We start from the raw sequence: 21,456 nt of genomic DNA on the forward strand, positions 1-21,456 counted from the left end.
TGTTGGTATTGTGGAGTAATATGCAGCCAATCCGGCCAAGAATACTTGGGGCAAACCCCTTCTCTTTGTGATAACAAGAATACTTGGGGCAAACCCCTTCTCTTTGTGATAAAAGTGCACCAGGTTCTTTTATGTGCATTACACAGCACATAGAACCAACGGTTTAACGTGTCCCACCCCACCCCACCCCCACCCCCAATCCCAAGGACACATCAATTATGGTTAAGTGTCACGACCGGGACTCGAACCCACACTCTGCTGTATATAGAAACATCAACAGAGCTTCAGTCCGTAGTTCTTGTCCGTTTAATCTGAAAGTTCATGGAGTATTAAGTTTCAGATAGTTTAACCTGCTCTGAAATAAATCTTTCTTGCTTTTGTGTTGATTGTCGCAATCAATGTAAGCCTGATATAGTGTTTCTTGGTCATTCAAATTCAAAGTTGGTAATTTGGTGTGTACACTGCAACAGGATGATGTGATTGAATTCACTGATTTCCCAAAGCAATGAAGTTGTAATTGTCACAAGTAAATGCTGATCCAAAAACAAGTTTGTTCTGAAAAAAGAACCATTATACTTGACATTGGTGATCAGTCAGTTTGTACAATTACTCAATAATCCATCCAGTCTCTGCTTATGTTACAGAATAAATAGGATACATGCTTACTGGGATCAAAAAGAGTGATTGCCTTATAACTTAAAATGAATTTGGCTTGAAACAAGAAATGGTATCCGAAGCAAACATTGACATAATAGGGAGACCACCTACATAGGGCTGGTTGACTAAGTTGTGCGCCTGCATAATTAAATACGTAATTGGTTCACACCCTGCTCTAGTCAGTTTTCCTTTTTTTTCACCCCTAAATTATTTACAATTTACACTGCCAGTTTCCCTTGTGGTTTACTACTTGATAGAATCTAAAATCATAACTTAAAACCACTAATTGATACCATTGTACAAAAGCTTGGTTGGTGTGTTAATCTAAACTAGACAAGTTACTACAAACTGATCTTTGACAAAGCTTCTTCAAACACCCATACCTATGAGCCACTTAACCGTCATATAGACTCATGATTGTATACTACACATACTAATTAATTGTCTTTCAATCATTTTACAGATGTGTGCTGGCACAAGGACTTCAGGAGAAGTACGCCCGGCATAAACTCCTCAGAATTGGCAACGCTATGAGCTGAGCTGGATGGAGAGTTCGATAAAGCCAAACATTTATTGGTCTTTGTATGACAGTTACACTCTCCAAGAGAATGAATTAGGAATAACTGGATAAGAGCAATTCTTCATGTAGCAACACATGTTTATTTTTCAGCTTAGCAGAAATGTGGCCATTGCAAATCATAGAGTGCTCTCTGCTTATGAGTTGATTGTTGACCTTAGTTTTGCCAGCAAAATGGCATAAATATGTAACTTTAAATATTCTTCTGCCAGCACCAATCGATAATGTACCTTACATCAACAGTCACAATAAATAGACTGATTATTAGTAAAGGTCTGTTTACAAAATGTAAGCTTCAACAAATTTACCTCAATGCTTTTTTGCACAATTTTAATATTGTAGGGGGACCCAGGACTAGGGGGGAACATGGTCAGGGATGAACCGGGGAAGTAAAATTGGCCTTTGTTGATAGTCCAAGCCTTCCTGCTAATGCCTCACTGAGTGGGGACTTGTTTTTTGTACAACCCTGGCTTTCTCCCGGGGCCTGGACTGCGAGGCAATTTAAGTATATTGATGATGCTGTCAAAGTGTAGCCCCGTCAAAGTGTTCATTTGTAAACAGACCTTTTTACAATTCATAAACAAAACAAAAAAAGCCTACCTTATCCTAGTGTTGAATAGTTAACAGAGTTGAAGTATGAGCAGCTTGTAGTTAAGAGATGATGAAGTGTTTGAATTCATGATGACGCTGCAATCTAAGTGTTCTCATCAAAGCCCTGGTGCATCTCTTGTGTGGAAACTGCTCCTCCTCATCATCTTAATGAACCTATAAACAGAAACACAAGAGTAAAGAATAACTAGTTCAAAATTATAAGAACCACTGATCCAACTTATCAGCCTGAACACAATCACAGTACAAGTTAAAAGCTGTGTAGGGCCTTTGCTGTTAAAGTGCCTTTTAAAAAATACATTTTTAGGTTGTTTTTATTGTTGAAATTACAAACAAAATGACACGACAAATTTTTATAATGGCAGATTTAGGCCATGGCAGATTTACAAATGTAGGCCCATGTGTTTTTCATTTTTTTTAAAGGGTACCTCTTTTGGAATGTCAATTTCTACTGAACCATTGTTAATATTTTTCTGCTAAGCAAAAGGAAGCAGGATACGAGAAACAAATTGGATGTGACAAGGCAGTTTGGCTGGTAACCTTATTAAAAGGAAAATTGTTTTGTACTTAGCTACTTTTTGGGCAAATAAGCTGCTCAATGAAATTGGGCATTGGGTATGCAATATCAGGCTTGAATTTTTAACCAGCATCTGTCTCATTTGAGTAATTTTAGTGAAAATCTATTTGTTAAATTATTGTACACATCAAAGCTACTATACTCAGTCTTTTGAGTTTGTATTAGGCAACTTGTGTATAGGGAAAAGTAATGCAAATAAAAAAAACCATGATGGAATAAAATGAAAAAACTATTTCAGTTGTTGACTTGTTTCATTTTTAAAATGTGAGATACCTAGTTGAGTCGGTTTAGCTTAGGCTTAGCATGCAGTCAGAAGATGTATGAATGCATACTGGGGTGGTTCAGCATACATGAACAAAGTGGAGTGCAATTTGTTGGGGGGGGGGGGGCTGGGTAGGGTATTATCAGACAAGGGCAACATATGACAGAGAAGTGGGGTGCTGTTTGGGATTGAAGTACAGGGCCCAATTTCATAAAGCCTGTAAGCATAAAGCACAAACATATCTTGCTGACAGATACTGGTAACGAGCCAAAAATCCAACTAGCGCCCTTGACTCATTTTTTGCTTAGCGTAGAAATTTGATGAGCAGCATTTTCTGCAAAAAAGCTTTATGAAATTAGGCCAAGGCTGGTATTAATTTAGGGGGTTGCATCAAGAGGTGGTTCAAGATTGAAAAAAGTGGGGGGATTGACAGAAAGTGGGTGGGGGAGGGGGATTGACGTACAGGCTGGTAGTAGAAAGGGTTATATCTTGGGGGCGGATCAAGATTGAAAGAAAGTGGCGGGAAGTACAGGCTGGTAGCAGAAAGGGTTACATCTTGGGGGCGGTTCAAGATTGACAAAAGTGGGGGAGGGGGATTGAAGTACAGGCTGGTAGTAGAAAGGGTTACATCTTGGGGGCGGTTCAAGATTGAATGAAAGTGGGGGGAAGTACAGGCTGGTAATAGAAAGGGTTAAATCTTGGGGGCGGTTCAAGATTGACAAAAGTGGGGGAGGGGGATTGAAGTACAGGCTGGTAGTAGAAAGGGTTACATCTTGGGGGCGGTTCAAGATTGAAGAAAGTGGGGGACTGAAGTAAAGGCTGGTAGTTGAAAGGGTTACATCTTAGGGGCGGTTCAAGATTGACAGAAAATGGGGGAAGGTTGGGATTGAAGTACAGGCTGGTTGTAAAAGGGTTACATCTTGGGGGTGGTTCAAGATTGACAGAAAAGGGGGGAGGTTGGGATTAAAGAAGGGGTCAATTCTTTGGGGCGGTTCAAGATTTAAAGAAGAGGAGGTTGGGTAGAAGAAGACGGCGAATCTTAAGGGCGGTTCAAGATTGACAGAAAATGGGGGGGGGGGGTGGGATTGAAGTACTGACAACAAAACTGATTGCAAAAAAAGTTAGCAAAATAAGTCATAACTCACCAGTATTTGCAGTAATGTCAAGTTGGAACAGTTCTGTCATCTGCTAAGGACTTCTTGTGTGGTGATGAGTTCATGCGTCCGTAACCAATGACGATGAACACAACCAAAGTTACTTCAAGGATTCCTAAAAAAGTGGAAACAACAATAATTTGAGTGAAAAGGTTGTTCTGTTTTGGGATGTTACCAAAGTGGACAAATTTCACTTTTATAGTGGTGGGATGGAAAACCCCTATTAATTTAAATATGATGGAAAACCCAAGCAGGTCAGCAGCCGATTTCAGAAACTTTACGCAACTTTGTAAGTCCACTTGCGCAATGACTGTCTATGGTATGGCGCAACTTATATGGGTAAGGATACGGGTAAGGAATAAAAAACACAATCCACATGCAAGGATCCGGTCCGCGGGGAATTGAACCAGGTCCACTGAGGAGCTTGCCCTCGAGCTAAGCCGGGGTGAAAGGCAGGGACAGAAAGAAATCACTGAGTAACTGACAGATCGAGCCAAGATGCTTTTTCAAGCCCTAGCCCAGGTTAACTTGTTGCAATTGCATGTACGTTACTCATGTCCTACTACAAAAATGGCAGGGCTGTTCAGACCCCTGGGCTGGGCCTGGCCCTGGGAGCTGTATATGTTATTATTGTTAATGACTTCCGTCACATTAGACTGTGTAGCCCGTCCGTACTCATTGGGATTGCTCGAATGAACGGTAACATTACAACATAGGGAATACGACACAACAAACATGAAACCTGACAAACAAGTTTTAGTTTTTATCTCACTGAAAAGGGTCATTAAAACTGTGCCCCACGGCATGTAGATACACACCAAGAATCTACCAGCTATTTCCAGATAAACTAAACAAGAAACTAAACAAACAAATCATTACTTACCGATGTTTTGGTTTGAAAACATTTTGATTTGACACCTTCATGAGAGCAGACGACATGTTTACGAAAATTGTGCAGGCTAGGGAGTTTGGTACTGAATGCACATGCGCATGACCACAGCGCCCTCTTGAGATGAGCAAACAAATTATACTAGGCCCTTTTCGAAACACGACAACACGTCATAGACCAGGCTCTCACCTCCGTTTTTTATGGTTGAAACTTCGTACCAACAGCATGTTTACAAAATAATTGACTGAGCCGGAGCATAAAATGCAGTGGTTTCGAAAAGGGTCTTGTACTGGGTGGGCGGGGAGGTGGCCGTGGGGGCGGAGCCAGGGAGGGGTTGACCAATTATTTGCGTTATTGTTCAAATTACCGTCACAGCTGTCAGTTTCTGGAATTATTATCAATTTAAAAATGCCCTTAGGAAGACAACTACCATTGTTCTTAAACTTTGGTTTTAAAACACTTTAAAAAATACAATGGTGAGACGACCAGAAAGTAAATGAAAAAAACCCTACTGATTCATCAATCTATTAGGTGTTATATTTTTGCATCTTTCACCCTGGATAGATGAGCTCGAATCCCTCCCGTGTTATAAACTGTGGACTGGTTTTATATTTTCGCATCTTTCACCCTGGATGTATGGGCTCGAATCCCTCCCATGTTATAAACTGTGGACTTGTTTTCCAAAAAAAAATCTTAACAAATTGAGGTTGGCATAATTCAGGAATTTTGTTTAAAAAGGTCAACATTTTTAGTTTTGTGTAAAATAACTCATCTTTGTGCTCATTGACCGACTTTTAACTTTTGAACCCACACAAACTACATCAAGGCACATATGAATGTTTGGGTATAGGTAGAGTAACCGAGAGGTAGTAATTCTCAAATTAAAGTAAACGTTTGTGAAAATAAAACACAAAAGACAAATCCTCAAAGACAAAGTGGCAATATTCATTAATAATTTATTAACAATTCCTTTATTACACACATGGCTATATAGCTATACATGTATCTTCTGCCAAATAACACAACTTATAATTTAAGTATAATACTAATACATCATTAAATAACAATCCACATCATTGCGGTCTTGTGGGTTTTCCCTAAATTTGAGCTGTTTACCATTTTTTCCTGCAGAAAGTTTAAACTCAGTACTTGTTAACCTCTTGACCAATTTCATGAAGCTGTTTAGCAGAAAATACTGCTTAGCAATTTTTTTTGATAAGCATAAACACATTGGGACACAAGTTTCAACAATGTAAACCTCATCAAGTTTTTGCTGGTAATCAGTTTCTGTTTAGCACAAATTGTGCTTAGCAAGTCTCTACTGTGCTTACTGTCGAAAGGCACTAGACACCATCGGTAACTACTCAAAGTAATTGTTAGAAAAAATCTTACTTACTAATGTGCAAAGGAGAGTTGTTAATACTGTATAAAACATTGTGAGGAACAGCTCCCTCTGGAGTAACGTAGTTTTTGAGAAAGAAGTAATTCATCACTCAAAATAATAAAACACTTCTTTTTATTAGGGATCTGAAAGCACACAAAGTTGTGAAACAAGGGTGTTTTTCTTTCATTATTCTCCCGCAACTTGAGCAATTGAGCCAAACTATTCACACAGACATTTTTGTTGTTTATGCTAGGTTGGGATACACTCGAGTGAGAACACTGGTCTTTGACAATTGCAAAAGGTGTCCAGCAGAGTAGCTAGACCAATTAAAGTGGTGGGCAACAAATTCAATTTTGTCGCAACCCACCAAGGATTTTTTAATTATGAGGTAATTATTGCTGAAGTGCAAGCTTCAGACATGATGCCAGAGGCAATGCAGTTGAAAGGTTTTTTGACTGTGTTGTCTCTCTGTGACATTTGATACTCCTTATCATTAGTTGTGTCTCAGTTTAATGCACTCTGGACAAATACTTTGATTTATTCTAATAGGGGAAATCTGTGCTGGGCGGCACAACTTATTTTGCTTAGAGTGCTGGGCAAAAAATGTTAGAAATTACCAACAGGCCTAACGAGACAACAAAGGTGATTGTCTCCATGCCCCCTGCTCATTGCCTTGGTGGTCTTGAAATACTCAAGAAGAAATTTCCAAATTCTTCATGGGTGCCCTTTACCAAGGAGCACCTTGTAAACCATTACATGGTGCTAAGTAAAAGGAGTAGGTCTCATAGTATTATTATATTACTTTGACCAGTGTTAAGGGTCAGACTTCCTGGTCCCCATCAAGACAGCTTTAATCTTTGGATGCTGCTCATGCAAGATTACCAAGGTGCTTTACGACCTGTGACTCTCAGTAGCTTCAAATTATACCTGGAAAATAAACATACAATAATAATTACAACATTTATTGAACACTGAATACACAAGGTCTCTAAGCGCTTTAACCAGGTGGACAAAGCAGATCTTAAGCAATGATTTAAAAGTGTCCAATGAAGGTGCTGTTCGAATGTGGGTGGGTAAGTAGCCATTGCGTGTTATGGCGTAGGGTCCCGGGGAAACCTTGAAATTCAGGGTTGAAGAAGAGCGAAGATGTTGGGTAGCTATTAATAGTGAAGATGAACAAAGGGCTTACAAAGAGATCTTGGAGATATACTGGGGTCAAACTATGAACATCTTTATACACAAGAAGAGGAATTGTGAACATAATCAACCAAGTAAACAAGATCGGAAAGAAAGGAATGCCTTTGGCCCAATTCCAGGCAGCTGTTTAGCAGACATTTCATATTGATAAATTTAATTGCTTAAGAAATGAGTGGGGTACCAGTTGCGGCAATGATTGCTAAGCAAGAGTTTTTTGTGCTTAGCATGTTTTCTGTTACCGTTTTGATAAAATGAGGCCCAGAGACTCGAAGGGGCAAATATCAGACTACAGTTAATACAATCTTTTTTATTAATGCAGGGGTGTGTGCAAGTGGGGGGGGGGGAAGGGGGTAGGGGGTGGAGGGAGGGTTGATGGACATTATTGGCGGCCCTTAGCACAGAATGTTCAAGCTTGGTTACAGACTTTTTATAGAATCATTTCAAATTTGAGAGAAACAATGGAAATAGAAGAGATACGACCAACGAATTTGTTTAAATTAATTTTTAAATTATAAATTTTAACATAGTACATACCTTTGCACTGATTCATGGAGAAATTTACCAAGTTCAGAAAAGGATCGTTTTGTTCAATGTACAAAACTTGAAAAAGCTCAGTCAGATCTGGAAACTTCCTGTAATAATTGAAGAAAACAAAATATTGAAATATTGTTTAATTTCTTGGGACTGGCAAGAAAATGCAAATGCATTTATATTAAAAAACTATCATAATATTGTCAAAATAAGGGAAGGACAAAGTAACGATTATACAATAAAAATATTCCAAAATATTAAGTATAAACGATAAGCAAGAATTACGGCGAAAAACGGTTGTTATTATTATACAACAAAAATATTCACACAAGTAAATTATTTAAGTACACAAGATAAGCAAGACACCAGGGAAGAAAAGTTTGTTATTATACAACAAAAATATCCACAAAATTAAATAATTTAACAAATACAAGATAAAAAACAGATAAATTAGAGGAAAGTTATCATTATTCATTAATGGTGTATTCAAATAGCAAACATGCCTTGGCCAAAATGCAGAGTTGTGGAAACATACAAAAAGGCAAAAACATTCAAATCTACTTTCCAGATTTTTGATAGAATCGTTTCAAATTTGAGAGAAAAAGTTGATAATAAAATAATTAAAAAGACAAAACCTTATTAGCTTTGACAACATTCAATTCTACAATACAAATTTAAATTGTTATGTTTTGTATATTACATACCTTTGCACAGATTCATGGAGAAATTTATCAAGCACAGAAAATGATCGTTTTGTTCAATGTACAAAACTTGAAAAGGCTCAGTCAGATCTGGAAACTTCCTGTAATAATTAAAGAAAACAAAATATTTAAATATTGTTTAATTTCTTGGGACTGGCAAGAAAATGCAAATGCATTTATATAAAAAACAACAATCATAAATTGTCAAAATAAGGGAAGGACAAAGTTAAAATAATACAATCAAAATATTCCAATGGTTCAAAAATTTTAAATATACATGATAAGCAAGAAATAAGGGAAGAAAACGGTTGTTATTATTATACAACAAAAATATTCACAAAAGTAAATTATTTAATTACACAAGATAAGCAAAACACCAGGAAAAAAAAGTTTGTTATTATGCAACAAAAATATTCACAAAAGTAAGTTAATATTTAAGTACACAAGATTTATAAGCAAGACACAAGGGAAGAAAAGTTTGTTATTATACAACAAAAATATCCACAAAATTAAACAATTTAACAAGTACAAGATAAAAAAAAAAATTAGAGGAAAGTTATCATTATTCATTAATGGTGTATTCAAATAGCGAACATGCCTTGGCCAAAATGCAGAGTTGTGGTAACAAACAAAAATGATTAAAACATTCAAATCTACTTTTCAGATTTTTGATAGAATTATTTCAAATTGAGAGAAACAGTTGATAAAAAAATAATAGAAAAAAAACAAAACCTTATTAGCTTTGATAACATTTAATTCTGCAATACAAATTTAAACTGTTATGTTTTATTATTACATACCTTTGCATGGATTCATGGAGAAACTTATCAAGCACAGAAAATGATCGTTTTGTATCAATGTACAAAACTTGAAAAGGCTCAGTCAGATCTGGAAACTTCCTGTAATAAATGAATAAACAAAATATTGAAATATAAATTGTTTAGTTTCTTGGGAGTGGCACGAAAATGTAAATGCATTTATACAAAAACAATCATAAAATTGTCAAAATAAGGGAAGAACAAAGTTAAAATAATACAATAAAAATATTCCAATGGTTCCAAAATTTTAAATATACATGATAAGCAAGAAATAAGGGAAGAAAACGGTTGTTAATATTATACAACAAAAATATACACAAAAGTAAGTTAATATTTAAGTACACAAGATTTATAAGCAAGACACAAGGGAAGAAAAGTTTGTTATTATACAACAAAAATATCCACAAAATTAAACAATTTAACAAATACAAGATAAGAAACAGATAAATTAGAGGAAAGTTATCATTATTCAGTAATGGTGTATTCAAATAGCAAACATGCCTTGGCCAAAATGCAGAGTTGTGGTAACAAACAAAAATGGTAAAAACAATGAAATCTACTTTTCAGATTTTTGATCGAATCATTTCAAATTTGAGAGAAACAGTTGATAAAAAAATAATAGAAAAAGCAAAACCTTATTAGCTTTGATAACATTTAATTCTGCAATACAAATTTGAACTGTTATGTTTTGTTATTACATACCTTTGCACGGATTCATGGAGAAATTTATCAAGCACAGAAAATGATCATTTTGTATCAATGTACAAAACTTGAAAAGGCTCAGTCAGATCTGGAAACTTCCTGTAATAATTGAAGACAACAAAGTATTAAAATATTGTTTAATTTCTTGCGAGTGGCACAAAAATGTAAATGCATTTATACAAAAACAATCATAAAATTGTCAAAATAAGGGAAGGACAAAGTTAAAATTATACAATAAAAAATATTCCAAAATTTTCGAAATTTTTTAATATACATGACAAGCAAGAAATAAGGGAAGAAAAGCGGTTGTTATTATTATACAACAAAAATATTCACACAAGTAAATTATTTAAGTACACAAGATAAGCAAGGCACAAGGGAAGAAAAGTTTGTTATTATACAACAAAAATATCCGCAAATTAAATAATTTAACAAATACAAGATGAGAAACAGATAAATTTAAGGAACTTTATCATTATTCATTAGTGGTGTATTCAAATAGCAAACATGCCTTGGCCAAAATGCAGAGTTGTGGAAACAAACAAAAATGGTAAAAACAATGAAATCTACTTTTCAGATTTTTGATAGAATGGTTTCAAATTTAAAAGAAACAATTAAAAAAATCATAGAAAAGACAAAACCCTATTATATTTGACTAAATTAAATTCTACAATATAAATTTGTCATGTTTCATTTTGTTAATACATACCTTTACACGGATTCATGGAGAAATTTATCAAGCACAGAAAATTATCATTTTGTATCAATGTACAAAACTTAAAAAGGCTCAGTCAGATCTGGAAACTTCCTGTAATAATTAAAGAAAACAAAATATTTAAATATATTTATATAAAAACAACCATAAAATTGTCGAAATAAGGGAAGGACAAATTTAAGATTATACAATAAAAATATTCAATTTTTTTAAATATACATGATAAGCAAGAAATAAGGGGGGAAAACGGTTGTTATTATTATATAACAAAAATATCCACAAAATTAAATAATTTAACAAATACAAGATAAGAACCAGATAAATTAGAGGAAAGCTATCATTCATTAATGGTGTATTCAAATAGCAAACATGCCTTGGCCAAAATGCAGAGTTGTGGAAACAATCAAAAATGGCAAAAATATTCAAATCTACTTTTTAGATTTTTGATAGAATCGTTTCAAATTTGAGAGAAACAGTTGATAAAAAAATAATAGAAAAAAAACAAACTTATGAGCTTTGATAACATTCAATTCTGCAATACAAATTTGAATTGTTATGTTTTATTATTACATACCTTTGCATGGATTCATGGAGAAACTTATCAAGCACAGAAAATGATCGTTTTGTATCAATGTACAAAACTTGAAAAGGCTCAGTCAGATCTGGAAACTTCCTGTAATAATTGAAGAAAACAAAATATTGAAGTATTGTTTAAGTTCTTGGGACTGGCAAGAAAATGCAAATGCATTCATATTAAAAAACTATCATAATATTGTCAAAATAAGGGAAGGACAAAGTTAAGATTATACAATAAAAATCTTCCAAAATATTAAATATCCATGATAAGCAAGAAATAAGGGGAAAAAACGGTTGTTATTATAATACAACAAAAATATTCACACAAGTAAATTATTTAAGTACACAAGATAAGCAAGACACCAGGGAGGAAAAGTTTGTTATTATACAACAAAAATATCCACAAAATTAAATAATTTAACAAATACAAGATAAGAAACAGATAAAATAATTAGAGGAAAGTTATCATTAAATTCATTAATGAATTTTAGAGAAACAGTTCATAAAAACTAATAGAAAAGACAATACCTTACTAAATTTGATTACGTTAAGTTCTACAATATAAATTTGATTTGTTATGTTTTGTTTTGTTATTACATACCTGTGCACGGATTCATGGACAAATTTATCAAGGATTGTTTTGTATCAATGTACAAAACTTGAGGGCTCAGTAAGATCTGGAAGCTTCCTGTAATAAATGAAGAAAACAAAATGCTGAAAAACAATTTTATTTCTTGGGACAGGCACTAAAATGCAAGAGCATTGATGAAAACAATTATAAAATTGTCAAAATATAATAGGAACAGGCCTAAATTTCCAGATATTTAGAGCAAGGCCATTAATTTGTATGTATCCACATATTGGCTTTTTGGTCGAGCCTTGTTTGCAAGTTTGAAGATCGACAATTATTAATAACAACTTTTCTCTTTTTTCACCCCTTGCTTATCTTGTATCCATTTAGATAATTTATTTTCCTTTTTTGGGAGGTAAAGGCTGCCTATATATAGGTAGTTTGTGAGGTTTCCTCCCTTATTTAAACTTTTTAATAAAGTCTTATTTTATTACTTATTTTAGTAAGAAACAAAGGAAGAAAATAACTATCATTATGATATCATAATAAACTGGCATTAGAGCATCAGTAATATTGACTGGTCAAACAGTAAGAGGGTTGACTGTGTGGGGTGTGTAGAACTGGACTGGTCAAACAGTAGGAGGGTTGACTGTGTGGGGTGTGTAGAACTGTGTTTGAACTTCACCCCTTGCGCTTTCTTTGCTATACAGAACTTTCATTTTCAATAAAAAATAGACAAGGATTTTACTAATATCGGTTTGACAGTATACCCCACCGTCGCTGAATGTATATATTCCTTTGAAAAGGGGAATTTAGTTAAATGTCGCCCATAAATAATGGGGGAAAAATAGACACAAACCTTATTTTCTTCACCGATTGAGAAGACGCCAGCTTTCCAACCATGTGGTCTAAGTCATCATCAATAGATGGCGGTATTTTTTCGATTAGATTCTAATTTCGAAGTCAAGAGAGGGCGGAAACAAAAAAACATCAAAAATGGCTGCGCCCGTGGTTTGCAGTCGTCGGTGACCGGTGCTCTGAATCATTCTGATTCATGAACAAGTGAGGTAAAGTTATGATTTTTTTAACAGGATTATGAAAGAAGAGAGCTTAATTGACCTACAGGAGTAATTTGAAGCTCAAATAACTTGTAAGGTCGAAGCAACATTAGTTTGAAAAACCTCTATTTTGTGTGGCCAGAATAGGAAATGTCAACATGATCATAGACCTTTTCGCAAATACTGGGGCGCGCGCGTAAAGCTTGAAATTGGGTGCATTGTGGTCTAGCTGGTAGCAAAATTTGATTCATATCTATCCCACAATGCACCTCATTTAACAGTCTGCGCTTGCGCATTGGTATTTGCGATAAGGTCTATGTGATGCCACGGTCAGTGATTAGACCCAGCCAGAGACTGGGGCGCTACATTCCTTTAAAAACTTCAAAAAAAGGAATCTAGCGCCCCAGTCACTGGGTCAGTCAATGATACGATGTATCGCTTTTAACACTAACAGTACTAGAAGTATTGATGATTGGCATGTCATGATGATGTAATGATGGGTGGGGTTTGCAATAGACATGATATGATATTGATAGTGGCCAGAATAGGAAATGTCAACATGGTCAATTTCGCGCTAATAAAAGTTAAACAAGCAAAGCTACAGTTTATTCTCTGAGTCTAGGCAGAAGTATTGACGTGATGATAATGATGGGTGGGGTTTGCATACTCCTTTCCTAGGTAGAACTATCTATGCGGTTTCGTTTCGCTATCCTTAGACGATAGCGAAACGAAACCGCATAGTTCTAGGACTCATTGGAGTATGGTTTGCAACTAGACATGTAGTATCATTTCAACATACCCATCCATGGTATCAATGACAACAATGATAGAGGGTTTGCAACGAGGCCAACTCGTTACTGATACAAAATAGAAAAGAACCAATAATTCTGAAACTATTGAAACAGGTGGATGGCGATACTTTTCTCGAAGACGAAGTCTTTCCAAAAGTTACAAGACATTTGTTTTTGCTTTTAATGCTTTATAAAGTAGGTAAGTGATAAATATGTTTTTGTTCCAATAGAGAGGATGTCATCATTCAAAGAGATTGCAAAAAAAGAGTTTTTTAAAAACGATGTAAATAACAAGACCATCGAAGGAAATGACACAAGCTGACTGCATCCTCGATCATCAGAATTACCAAATGATATTGATAGTTGTGATAATCATTACTCGCAACAATCGTTCCAATTGTTTGTACATGACTCAAGAGTCATGACTATCGCAGCTAAATTCTGTTTAGGCCTGTATACAGAAATTTTAAGGTCCCATTTTACTCTGACTACATATTAATTCCTTTTTTTCCCCACAGAATACCATGGCAACCACATCACTAAGGAAGGGCCTCCTGGGAATTTTTCTGCAGAAATCCTCCACAAACTGTCTCAAACGTTGCATCTCTTGTCACACCAAGCAGTCTTTATCCTTCGCAGCAACCCACAACAAAGAACGTAGAAGTAGACTAGGCTTACATCGAGGGCTACATACTGAGAAAACAGAGTGTATTCAGGAGAAAGATGTACCAAGAGAACTCAAGTTCGCTCAGTTGACAGGACGAGGGCTGCTGAGAATAAGCGGACCTGATGCAACAGAACTCCTCCAGGGTTTACAGACCAATGATACTGGGTTACTCTGGGGTAGGAACGGAGTCATGTACACGATGTTTCTCAATACACAGGTATGCGATTCAATGGGAGACTTTTGAAATGCTGGCGACAGTACACATAATGGTCTATTCTTGCCAGCTCCGAACGTGCACGCAAATGCTCATCATTGCGCACGTAGATCTTAGCATGCGCAGAACTGTGAAAAAGGACCGTCCAAAATTCTCACATTGTTGGCTGTCTGGAAAACTGTTGAATGCAAAACAAAAATATATTGGATGTGATCCCATGACCCCTGCATTCTAGGGTAGATGTCTTAACCAGTAGGGCCAATAGGTTACCACAGAGCAGGCTGGATGTCAAGTGGCTTGGTCAGGTCGAATGAAGTGTTTGTCTTACATTGATTGAAATGTAGTCTTAAATTCAAATTTTCCCTTTTAAATTGTTCAAACCCAAACTATTGAAAAACTTACTAACTTAGTCAGTATCCCTTGTGGTTTATTACTTGATACTTAATGTTGAAAAGTCGCATCCCCTGGAAAGTTAAGCCCCTGGCTGCCGCTTGTCGGGTATCATAAACTTGGCTGTGAACCCGGGCCAAATCGCAGCTAACGTTTGTATGGCATCTGACAAGCACCCATGAACTGAGATATTGACTACCACTTAGGAAGACCGCCACCATAGGGCTGGATAGCTCAGTTGGTTGAGCCCCGGTACTTTAATCTGGAAGTCGTTGGTTCAAGCCCCAATAGTCCCGCTCCAGTTAATTTTCTTCGCTCAACCCCAAATTGCTTAAAATCTCCCAGTCAGTTTCCTATTTGGTTTATTGTTTTAAAAAGACTGTAAAGGACTCAACTGCAACTAAATCATGTTTCCACCTCTATGCAATTTCAAAAACTTGATCGGTGTCTGCTTATTTTACAGGGTCGGATTCTGTTTGATGTGATTTGTTATCATATGGCCAGCGAAGACGCAAAAGAGCACACCTACCTGCTAGAATGCGACGCAGAGTTGCAAGGGAAGCTAGCGAAACATTTAAAAATGTTTAGAATAAGAAAAAAGGTAGGAATCATTGATCTGATATTCAGTTTGAGGAGGCTTAACTCTCATGGGTTTAAGTGGCTCCAATAATATGAAGAATCCCAGTGAAATAAAATAAAATAAAAAAAGTTATAAATTAGTCGTACATTTGTATGAAAGAATTATGATGTGTCAAGGTTTGTCAAATGGAAGATCTGCAAAAATTGTTTGCAGTACTCTTATGTTCTTGTGGCTAAGTGTTCAGGGTGTTGGTTCGAATCCCAGTCATGACACTTAACTAATATTGCCCCTTCTCACTGGGGTAAATGAGTACCCGTTTTGGCACTGCACTACAGTTTTGGCAGCACAGGCTGTATCCTCAGGGAGCTGAGATGGTTTAAGAAGTGAAACACCTAGGGCAATACCGCTTGATTGTGCGTCATGTCCCAAGTGCATCATGACAAGTATATATTAAGTTTTAACAGATTGCAATTTAATAATTGATAATATTCCTTCACTATACGGTCATAGAAGTTGCTTAAATAGGGAGGCTTTAAGACGCTGGGTGGCAGAAGAAGACATACAGGGTAATTGTCATTGTGCATTGTTAGCACAGTTCTTAGAAACACACGAATTGCCTAAATAGTCATTGATTTTACCTGCTGCCACCTAGTGTCCCGTTGAACTCCAACAACCAACGATAACTGAGTGATGGAATAAATTGTCAAACCTACAGGTTGATATATCCAGCGCAGATGCCGAGCTTAAACCATGGGCGCTGTTCAACAACAACTTTCCCAGTCAGGGTACCGAGGAGCCAGCAGCTAAGAATTGTGACGGCTACTTTGCCGACGTCAAAGACCCACGAGTGGCTGGCTTTGGGAGGAGGCTTGTACTGGCCCAAGACGAGTCCCGTAAGATCTAAGATTCTTATTGTATTTTTAAGCTTTGATACTTTCTAACTTTAAAGGATCTGGGTACATTTTGTAGGACACAAAACACTTGGAGATTGAAGATTATGATGGTAGAAAGCTTCCCTTAAAATATTACCTTTTTTTTTCGAGAAATGAGTAAAACAAGTCATGCACAACAAAAAGTTGACTCAGTCAGCAGAAAATTATTCTAGCATGTAAAATGCATTTTCGTGACATTGTTTTATTTATTTGTCAAAAACTATAGCACCTCAGCTAGTAGTATTTAAAGGTAAGCTTTTTACTATAACTGTCTTAAAATATTGTGAGTTTCATGTAAATCTGTGGACATTGTGTTTTGTATTACAAAAAGTACCCACATCCTTTAATAGATGTATCATTACACCAGGAGTAAAGAATATATATTTGACCCAATTCACCAAACATCATCATTAGAATAGTCTTGGATGCGCCATTTTGGTGGTCAATGTCCCTGTGAAGTGCGCATCTTAGACAACGCTGCGTTTACAGGTAAACTTATTGACCTCCAAAATGGTGAGCAATGCACAGTCGCAGCGTGTGATGTGTGCGCAAGAGGTCAATACCGAAGTGTGATAAGCACTGTATACTCCCAGGCCTTGAATTAACCCATGGCATTTCCCGGGGTTGGACTTCTGAGGTTTAAGTGAAATATGAGACGTTAGATTTTCATGTAGGTATGTTGAATCAAACCCTCTAGCAGGGGAGATTTGATATTGGACACTAGATTCATCTCCGTACAATCAATGTTACAGAATTGGGGGTTTTAACTAATTTCCATCAGCTAAAGGTGTTTTATTTTTTTCTCTTGACAGTGACCTGTCTTGTGCCAGATGCCACTGAAGCAACTGTTGACGAATACAGACTTCACAGATACCGGTGGGGAGTGCCAGAAGGGGTGATAGACCTACCCCAGGGGGAGTCCCTACCCCTGGAATCCAACCTAGAATACATGAACGGTGGTAAGTATAAAATGGCATTATATTTGAGCTCAATTGGTCTTTGAAGTTGCGAGATAATGAAAGAAAAAATACCCTTGTCACACCAAGTTGTGTGCTCTCAAATGCTTGATTTCGAGACCTCAAAATCTAATTCTGACGTCGCGAAATCAAATTTGTGGAAAACAACTTCTTTCTCGAAAACTATGCTAATTTTAAAAGGAGCCGTTTCTCACAATGTTTTATACTATCAACAGCTCTCCAATGCTTGTTACCAAGTGAGGTTTTATGCTAACAATTATTTTGAATAATTACCAATAATGTCCACTGCCTTTAAGATTCAGTAAACTAGTCACTGTTTTATTGCTGCCCTCAGTGAGTTTCAGCAAAGGGTGTTACTTGGGCCAGGAGTTAACGGCAAGAACACATTACACTGGAGTGATTAGGAAGAGGATTATGCCTGTTGAGATTCTCAGGTAAAGTATTGACATTGTTTGTTTGTTGTTGTTTGTGGGGTGTGGTGGCCGAGTGGATAAGAGCACAGAACTAAAGCTCTGCTGTTTCTGTTCAGCAGAGTGTGGGTTCAAATCCCGGTCGTGACACTTGTTTTGTTGTCATTAAAGGGACACGTTACCTTGGATCAGGCAAGTTGGTCTATGAAAAGTGTTTGAAACCGGTTGTTATGAAATCAATATGGCTAGAAAGATGTTTTAAAAGTAGAATATAATGATCCACGCAAACATGCCTCGAAAGTGTGTGGTTTTCCTTTTACTTTGAACTAACACAGTCGGCCATACAAAATGGCATGCCATGTAAGTTCACGACGTATAAGGAAAACCATGCAATTTTAATGCATATTTGTATGGATCAGTGTATTCTACTTTTAAAGCGTCGCTCTAACCATTGTTAGAAAGAAAGAAAACGGTTTCAAATGCTTTATATAGACCAACTCATCCGATCCAGTAGCCTGTCCCTTCAAGCCTTTAAGAAAGACTCTGCTAGGATCGAGTCACCAAACCACGAACAGTTGGTTGCATTTATACCAGAAGTCCTTTGTTTTATGTTTAAAGACGAAATACTAGTGTATTTAGGTCACCTATATTGATTATTATTTTGTTATTCCCTGTTTGTAGCCACGGAACATCTAATCTTGAAACAGGAGCTAAAATCATCAATGAGGAAGGCAAGAATGTTGGGAAACTGCGAGGTTGCCATGGGAACCATGGGTTAGCTTTGCTACGAGTTGCTAAATGGTAAGTTATCAAGTTTTTTTTTTCATTGGGCGATTTGGGCGAGAAATGGAGTATTTGTGAAACTCAAACTCAACAACTAAAACATAATTATTTTGCAACAAGAATCAAATTTGAATCGACTTTAAGAAGTAAGACGACTGGTCTTTTGCTGTCTTTAGTGGGGTGTCGTGGCCGAGCGGATAAAGAGCATCGGACTCAATTCCTGGCTAGTGGTTCACTGGGATGTGGGTTCGAATCTCTGTCTTGACACTTGTGTTCTTGAGCAAGACACTGAAACATTGTTTATCTCCACCCAGGGGTAAAATGGGTACCTGTGAGGGCAGAGATGGTTTATGTGAATAATAAGCTGGGAGGTTGGTAACTCGCAGCACCGGCTGTATACTCCCCAGAGAGCTGAGATGGTTTAAAGACATTATTTAAGGCCCAGTGACCTGGGGTAATAATCTTGGAAGTGCTTTGAGAGATGCCCTTTGGGCTGTGTCTTGTGATAAAGCTCTATATAAAAATGTATTATTACTATTAGTTTATTTGGTCGACACTGATATTACTGGGAACGGGCCAGTGGTCCAGTGGAAAATTTGAGCCCAAGGAGAACCATCTTGGTTGTGTTGCCAGACAACTCCTTAACAATTATTTATGTCTTTTTGTGCCCTCTACAGTAAAGACAAGAAGCTGTTAATACTTGGAGAGCATGGAAGTCGTACGGAGTTAGTCGCCAGCGTGCCGTCATGGTGGCCCCAAGACCAGGAAGAAACAAAAGACTAAAAGCCAATTCTGGATGTTTGCGAATAAAGCTGAAACCTTACAAAAACGTACTTTGGTTTCCTGTAATCTGACTGACTGTTCAAAAACCTGCTGACCTTGTGATGCTATAAAATAAATAAGATAAAAATAACAATAGTGTTGTCACTTTAAAAATAATATACAAGTTGTTTATTCCTAAATAATAAGTTTAGAAATGAAAAAAAAATAGACCCCATACCTTCAGTTCTTTTATAGTTGCCCTAAATTATTTAAAGATGGTAGGCTACTTGGTTTAACAGCCACTGTTTATTACAATGTGTGCACAAACTTATATGCATGCCTTTGATTCTCGCATTTCGGTGCAGTCTGCAAGATATTGCGGGAACCAGTTGTGTACCCCTGCGATCTTTGGCAGGCACAGGTGATTGGAACCAACCAGCCCTAACTTAACGATCTTCTTTGTTCATCATAATTTTGTGCGGTTATAAACAGTTATATTGATTTTGATCTATTACCAAAATTATGCTAAATGCACATATTATTATTTGCTAAGCAGAAAAAATGTTGGCCCTTAAGCCGCTCTATGATAATCTTTTTGTTTTTGTTTTTGTTTTTATGGCAGTGCCCATTTCAAAATGAAAATGGCCTTGCCCTCTCAAAGATGACATTCAGGCCTGGCCTTATTTACCATCCCTACACATGGCAGCTCTGTAAAAAGGAAGTCGCACTGTTACGTTAGCAAAAAACCGACCTTAGAGCCATTATACACTTTCGGTAAACAGTATTGTCCAAGTCCCACACTTCGTGTATCACAACTTCTATATAAAATAACAAACCTGTGAAAATTTAGGCTCAATCGGACATCGGAGTCGGGAGAAAATAACGGGAAAACCCACTCCTGTTTTCGCGCGTTTCGCCGTGTCATGACATGTGTGTATAACAAATCCGTAATTCTCGTTAACGAGAATTTATATTGTTTTACCGTTTTCTCAAAAAGTAAAGCATTTCATGGACTAATATTTCAAGAGAAGTCTTTCACCATTACCTTCTGTAAACCCTGTAAATTATTTGTAAATCTGTGAACTTTTTTTTTTTCTGTACCGAAAGGGTCGAGTGGCTTTAAAGGAACACGTTGCCTTGGATCGGACGAGTTGGTCAAAACAAAAGCGTTTGTAACCGTTTTTTATAAAATGCATATGGTTGGAAAGATGTTTTAAAAGTAGAATACAATGATCCACACAAGTTTGCCTCGAAATTGCGTGGTTTTCCTTCTACTGTGCGAACTAACATGGTCGGCCATTTATGGGAGTCAAAATTTTGACCCCCATAAATGGCCGACGTGTTAGTCGACGAGGTAAAAGGAAAACCACGCAACTTCGAGGCATGTTTGTGTGGATCATTGTATTCTACTTTTACAACATCTTTCTACCCATATGCATTTTATAAAAAACGGTTACAAACGCTTTTCAAAGACCAACTCGACCGATCCAAGGCAACGTGTTCCTTTAAGTTCGTTGGAAGTTCCGTGAAATAGTGTCCACCTACAGGAACATTAATTCACCTGCAATTTGGCTGCATAAATTTTAATAAACAATATTAAAAACAACTTTATTTACTTTAAGGTTTCTTACAAAAAACATCAAGGCCCAATTTTATAGAGCTGCACAAAAAGAATTTAAGCAAAACAAAATAAGGTTACCAGCCAAAAACCGATGTCACATGTGATTGTCATCCTGCTCCGGCACTTGCTAAGCAGGAATTGTTTTGACAGTATTTTATGCTAAAGCAGCTCTATGAAATTGGGTATTGAAGTTGAAATATTAATAGAAATATTGTCACTATAATATCTGATACTCTTTCAATGTCTATTTGTGCTAAAAATTGAAACTTGTATTGTCGAAATAGACTTTAATTATTTTATTAAGACTCTTTCGTATTCACATAATTCACCAGACATTAGGGCGATGTCTTT

General features: G+C 36.5%; 1 protein-coding gene and 2 long non-coding RNA genes across 3 annotated transcripts; 1 reads left to right on the top strand and 2 right to left on the bottom strand.

Annotated features, from left to right (window-relative positions):
• Window positions 1-227: 227 nt before the first annotated feature.
• LOC139939666 (uncharacterized) lies at window positions 228-4,781 on the bottom strand. The gene is made up of 3 exons (XR_011786341.1): window positions 4,720-4,781; window positions 3,828-3,951; window positions 228-1,999 (listed from the first exon to the last, which is right to left on the bottom strand). It is a non-coding gene; the product is annotated as an uncharacterized lncRNA (long non-coding RNA).
• A 913-nt stretch (window positions 4,782-5,694) lies between these two features.
• On the bottom strand, window positions 5,695-12,881 carry LOC139939712 (uncharacterized). Its single transcript, XR_011786343.1, has 9 exons — window positions 12,780-12,881; window positions 11,951-12,037; window positions 11,348-11,446; window positions 10,768-10,866; window positions 10,059-10,157; window positions 9,339-9,437; window positions 8,542-8,639; window positions 7,841-7,938; window positions 5,695-7,036 (listed from the first exon to the last, which is right to left on the bottom strand). It is a non-coding gene; the product is annotated as an uncharacterized lncRNA (long non-coding RNA).
• Window positions 12,882-12,904: 23 nt separating this feature from the next.
• On the top strand, window positions 12,905-20,638 carry LOC139939641 (putative transferase CAF17, mitochondrial). The gene is made up of 8 exons (XM_071935686.1): window positions 12,905-12,987; window positions 14,288-14,653; window positions 15,504-15,641; window positions 16,336-16,513; window positions 17,365-17,511; window positions 17,864-17,963; window positions 18,621-18,740; window positions 19,400-20,638. Exons 2-8 carry the CDS (start codon window positions 14,294-14,296, stop codon window positions 19,503-19,505), a joined length of 1,149 nt encoding a protein of 382 aa, XP_071791787.1. The 5' UTR covers window positions 12,905-12,987; window positions 14,288-14,293; the 3' UTR covers window positions 19,506-20,638.
• Window positions 20,639-21,456: the final 818 nt, after the last annotated feature.

This window comes from Asterias amurensis, chromosome 7 (genome assembly GCF_032118995.1).
Source record: "Asterias amurensis chromosome 7, ASM3211899v1".
Taxonomy (NCBI): Eukaryota; Metazoa; Echinodermata; class Asteroidea; order Forcipulatida; family Asteriidae; genus Asterias; species Asterias amurensis.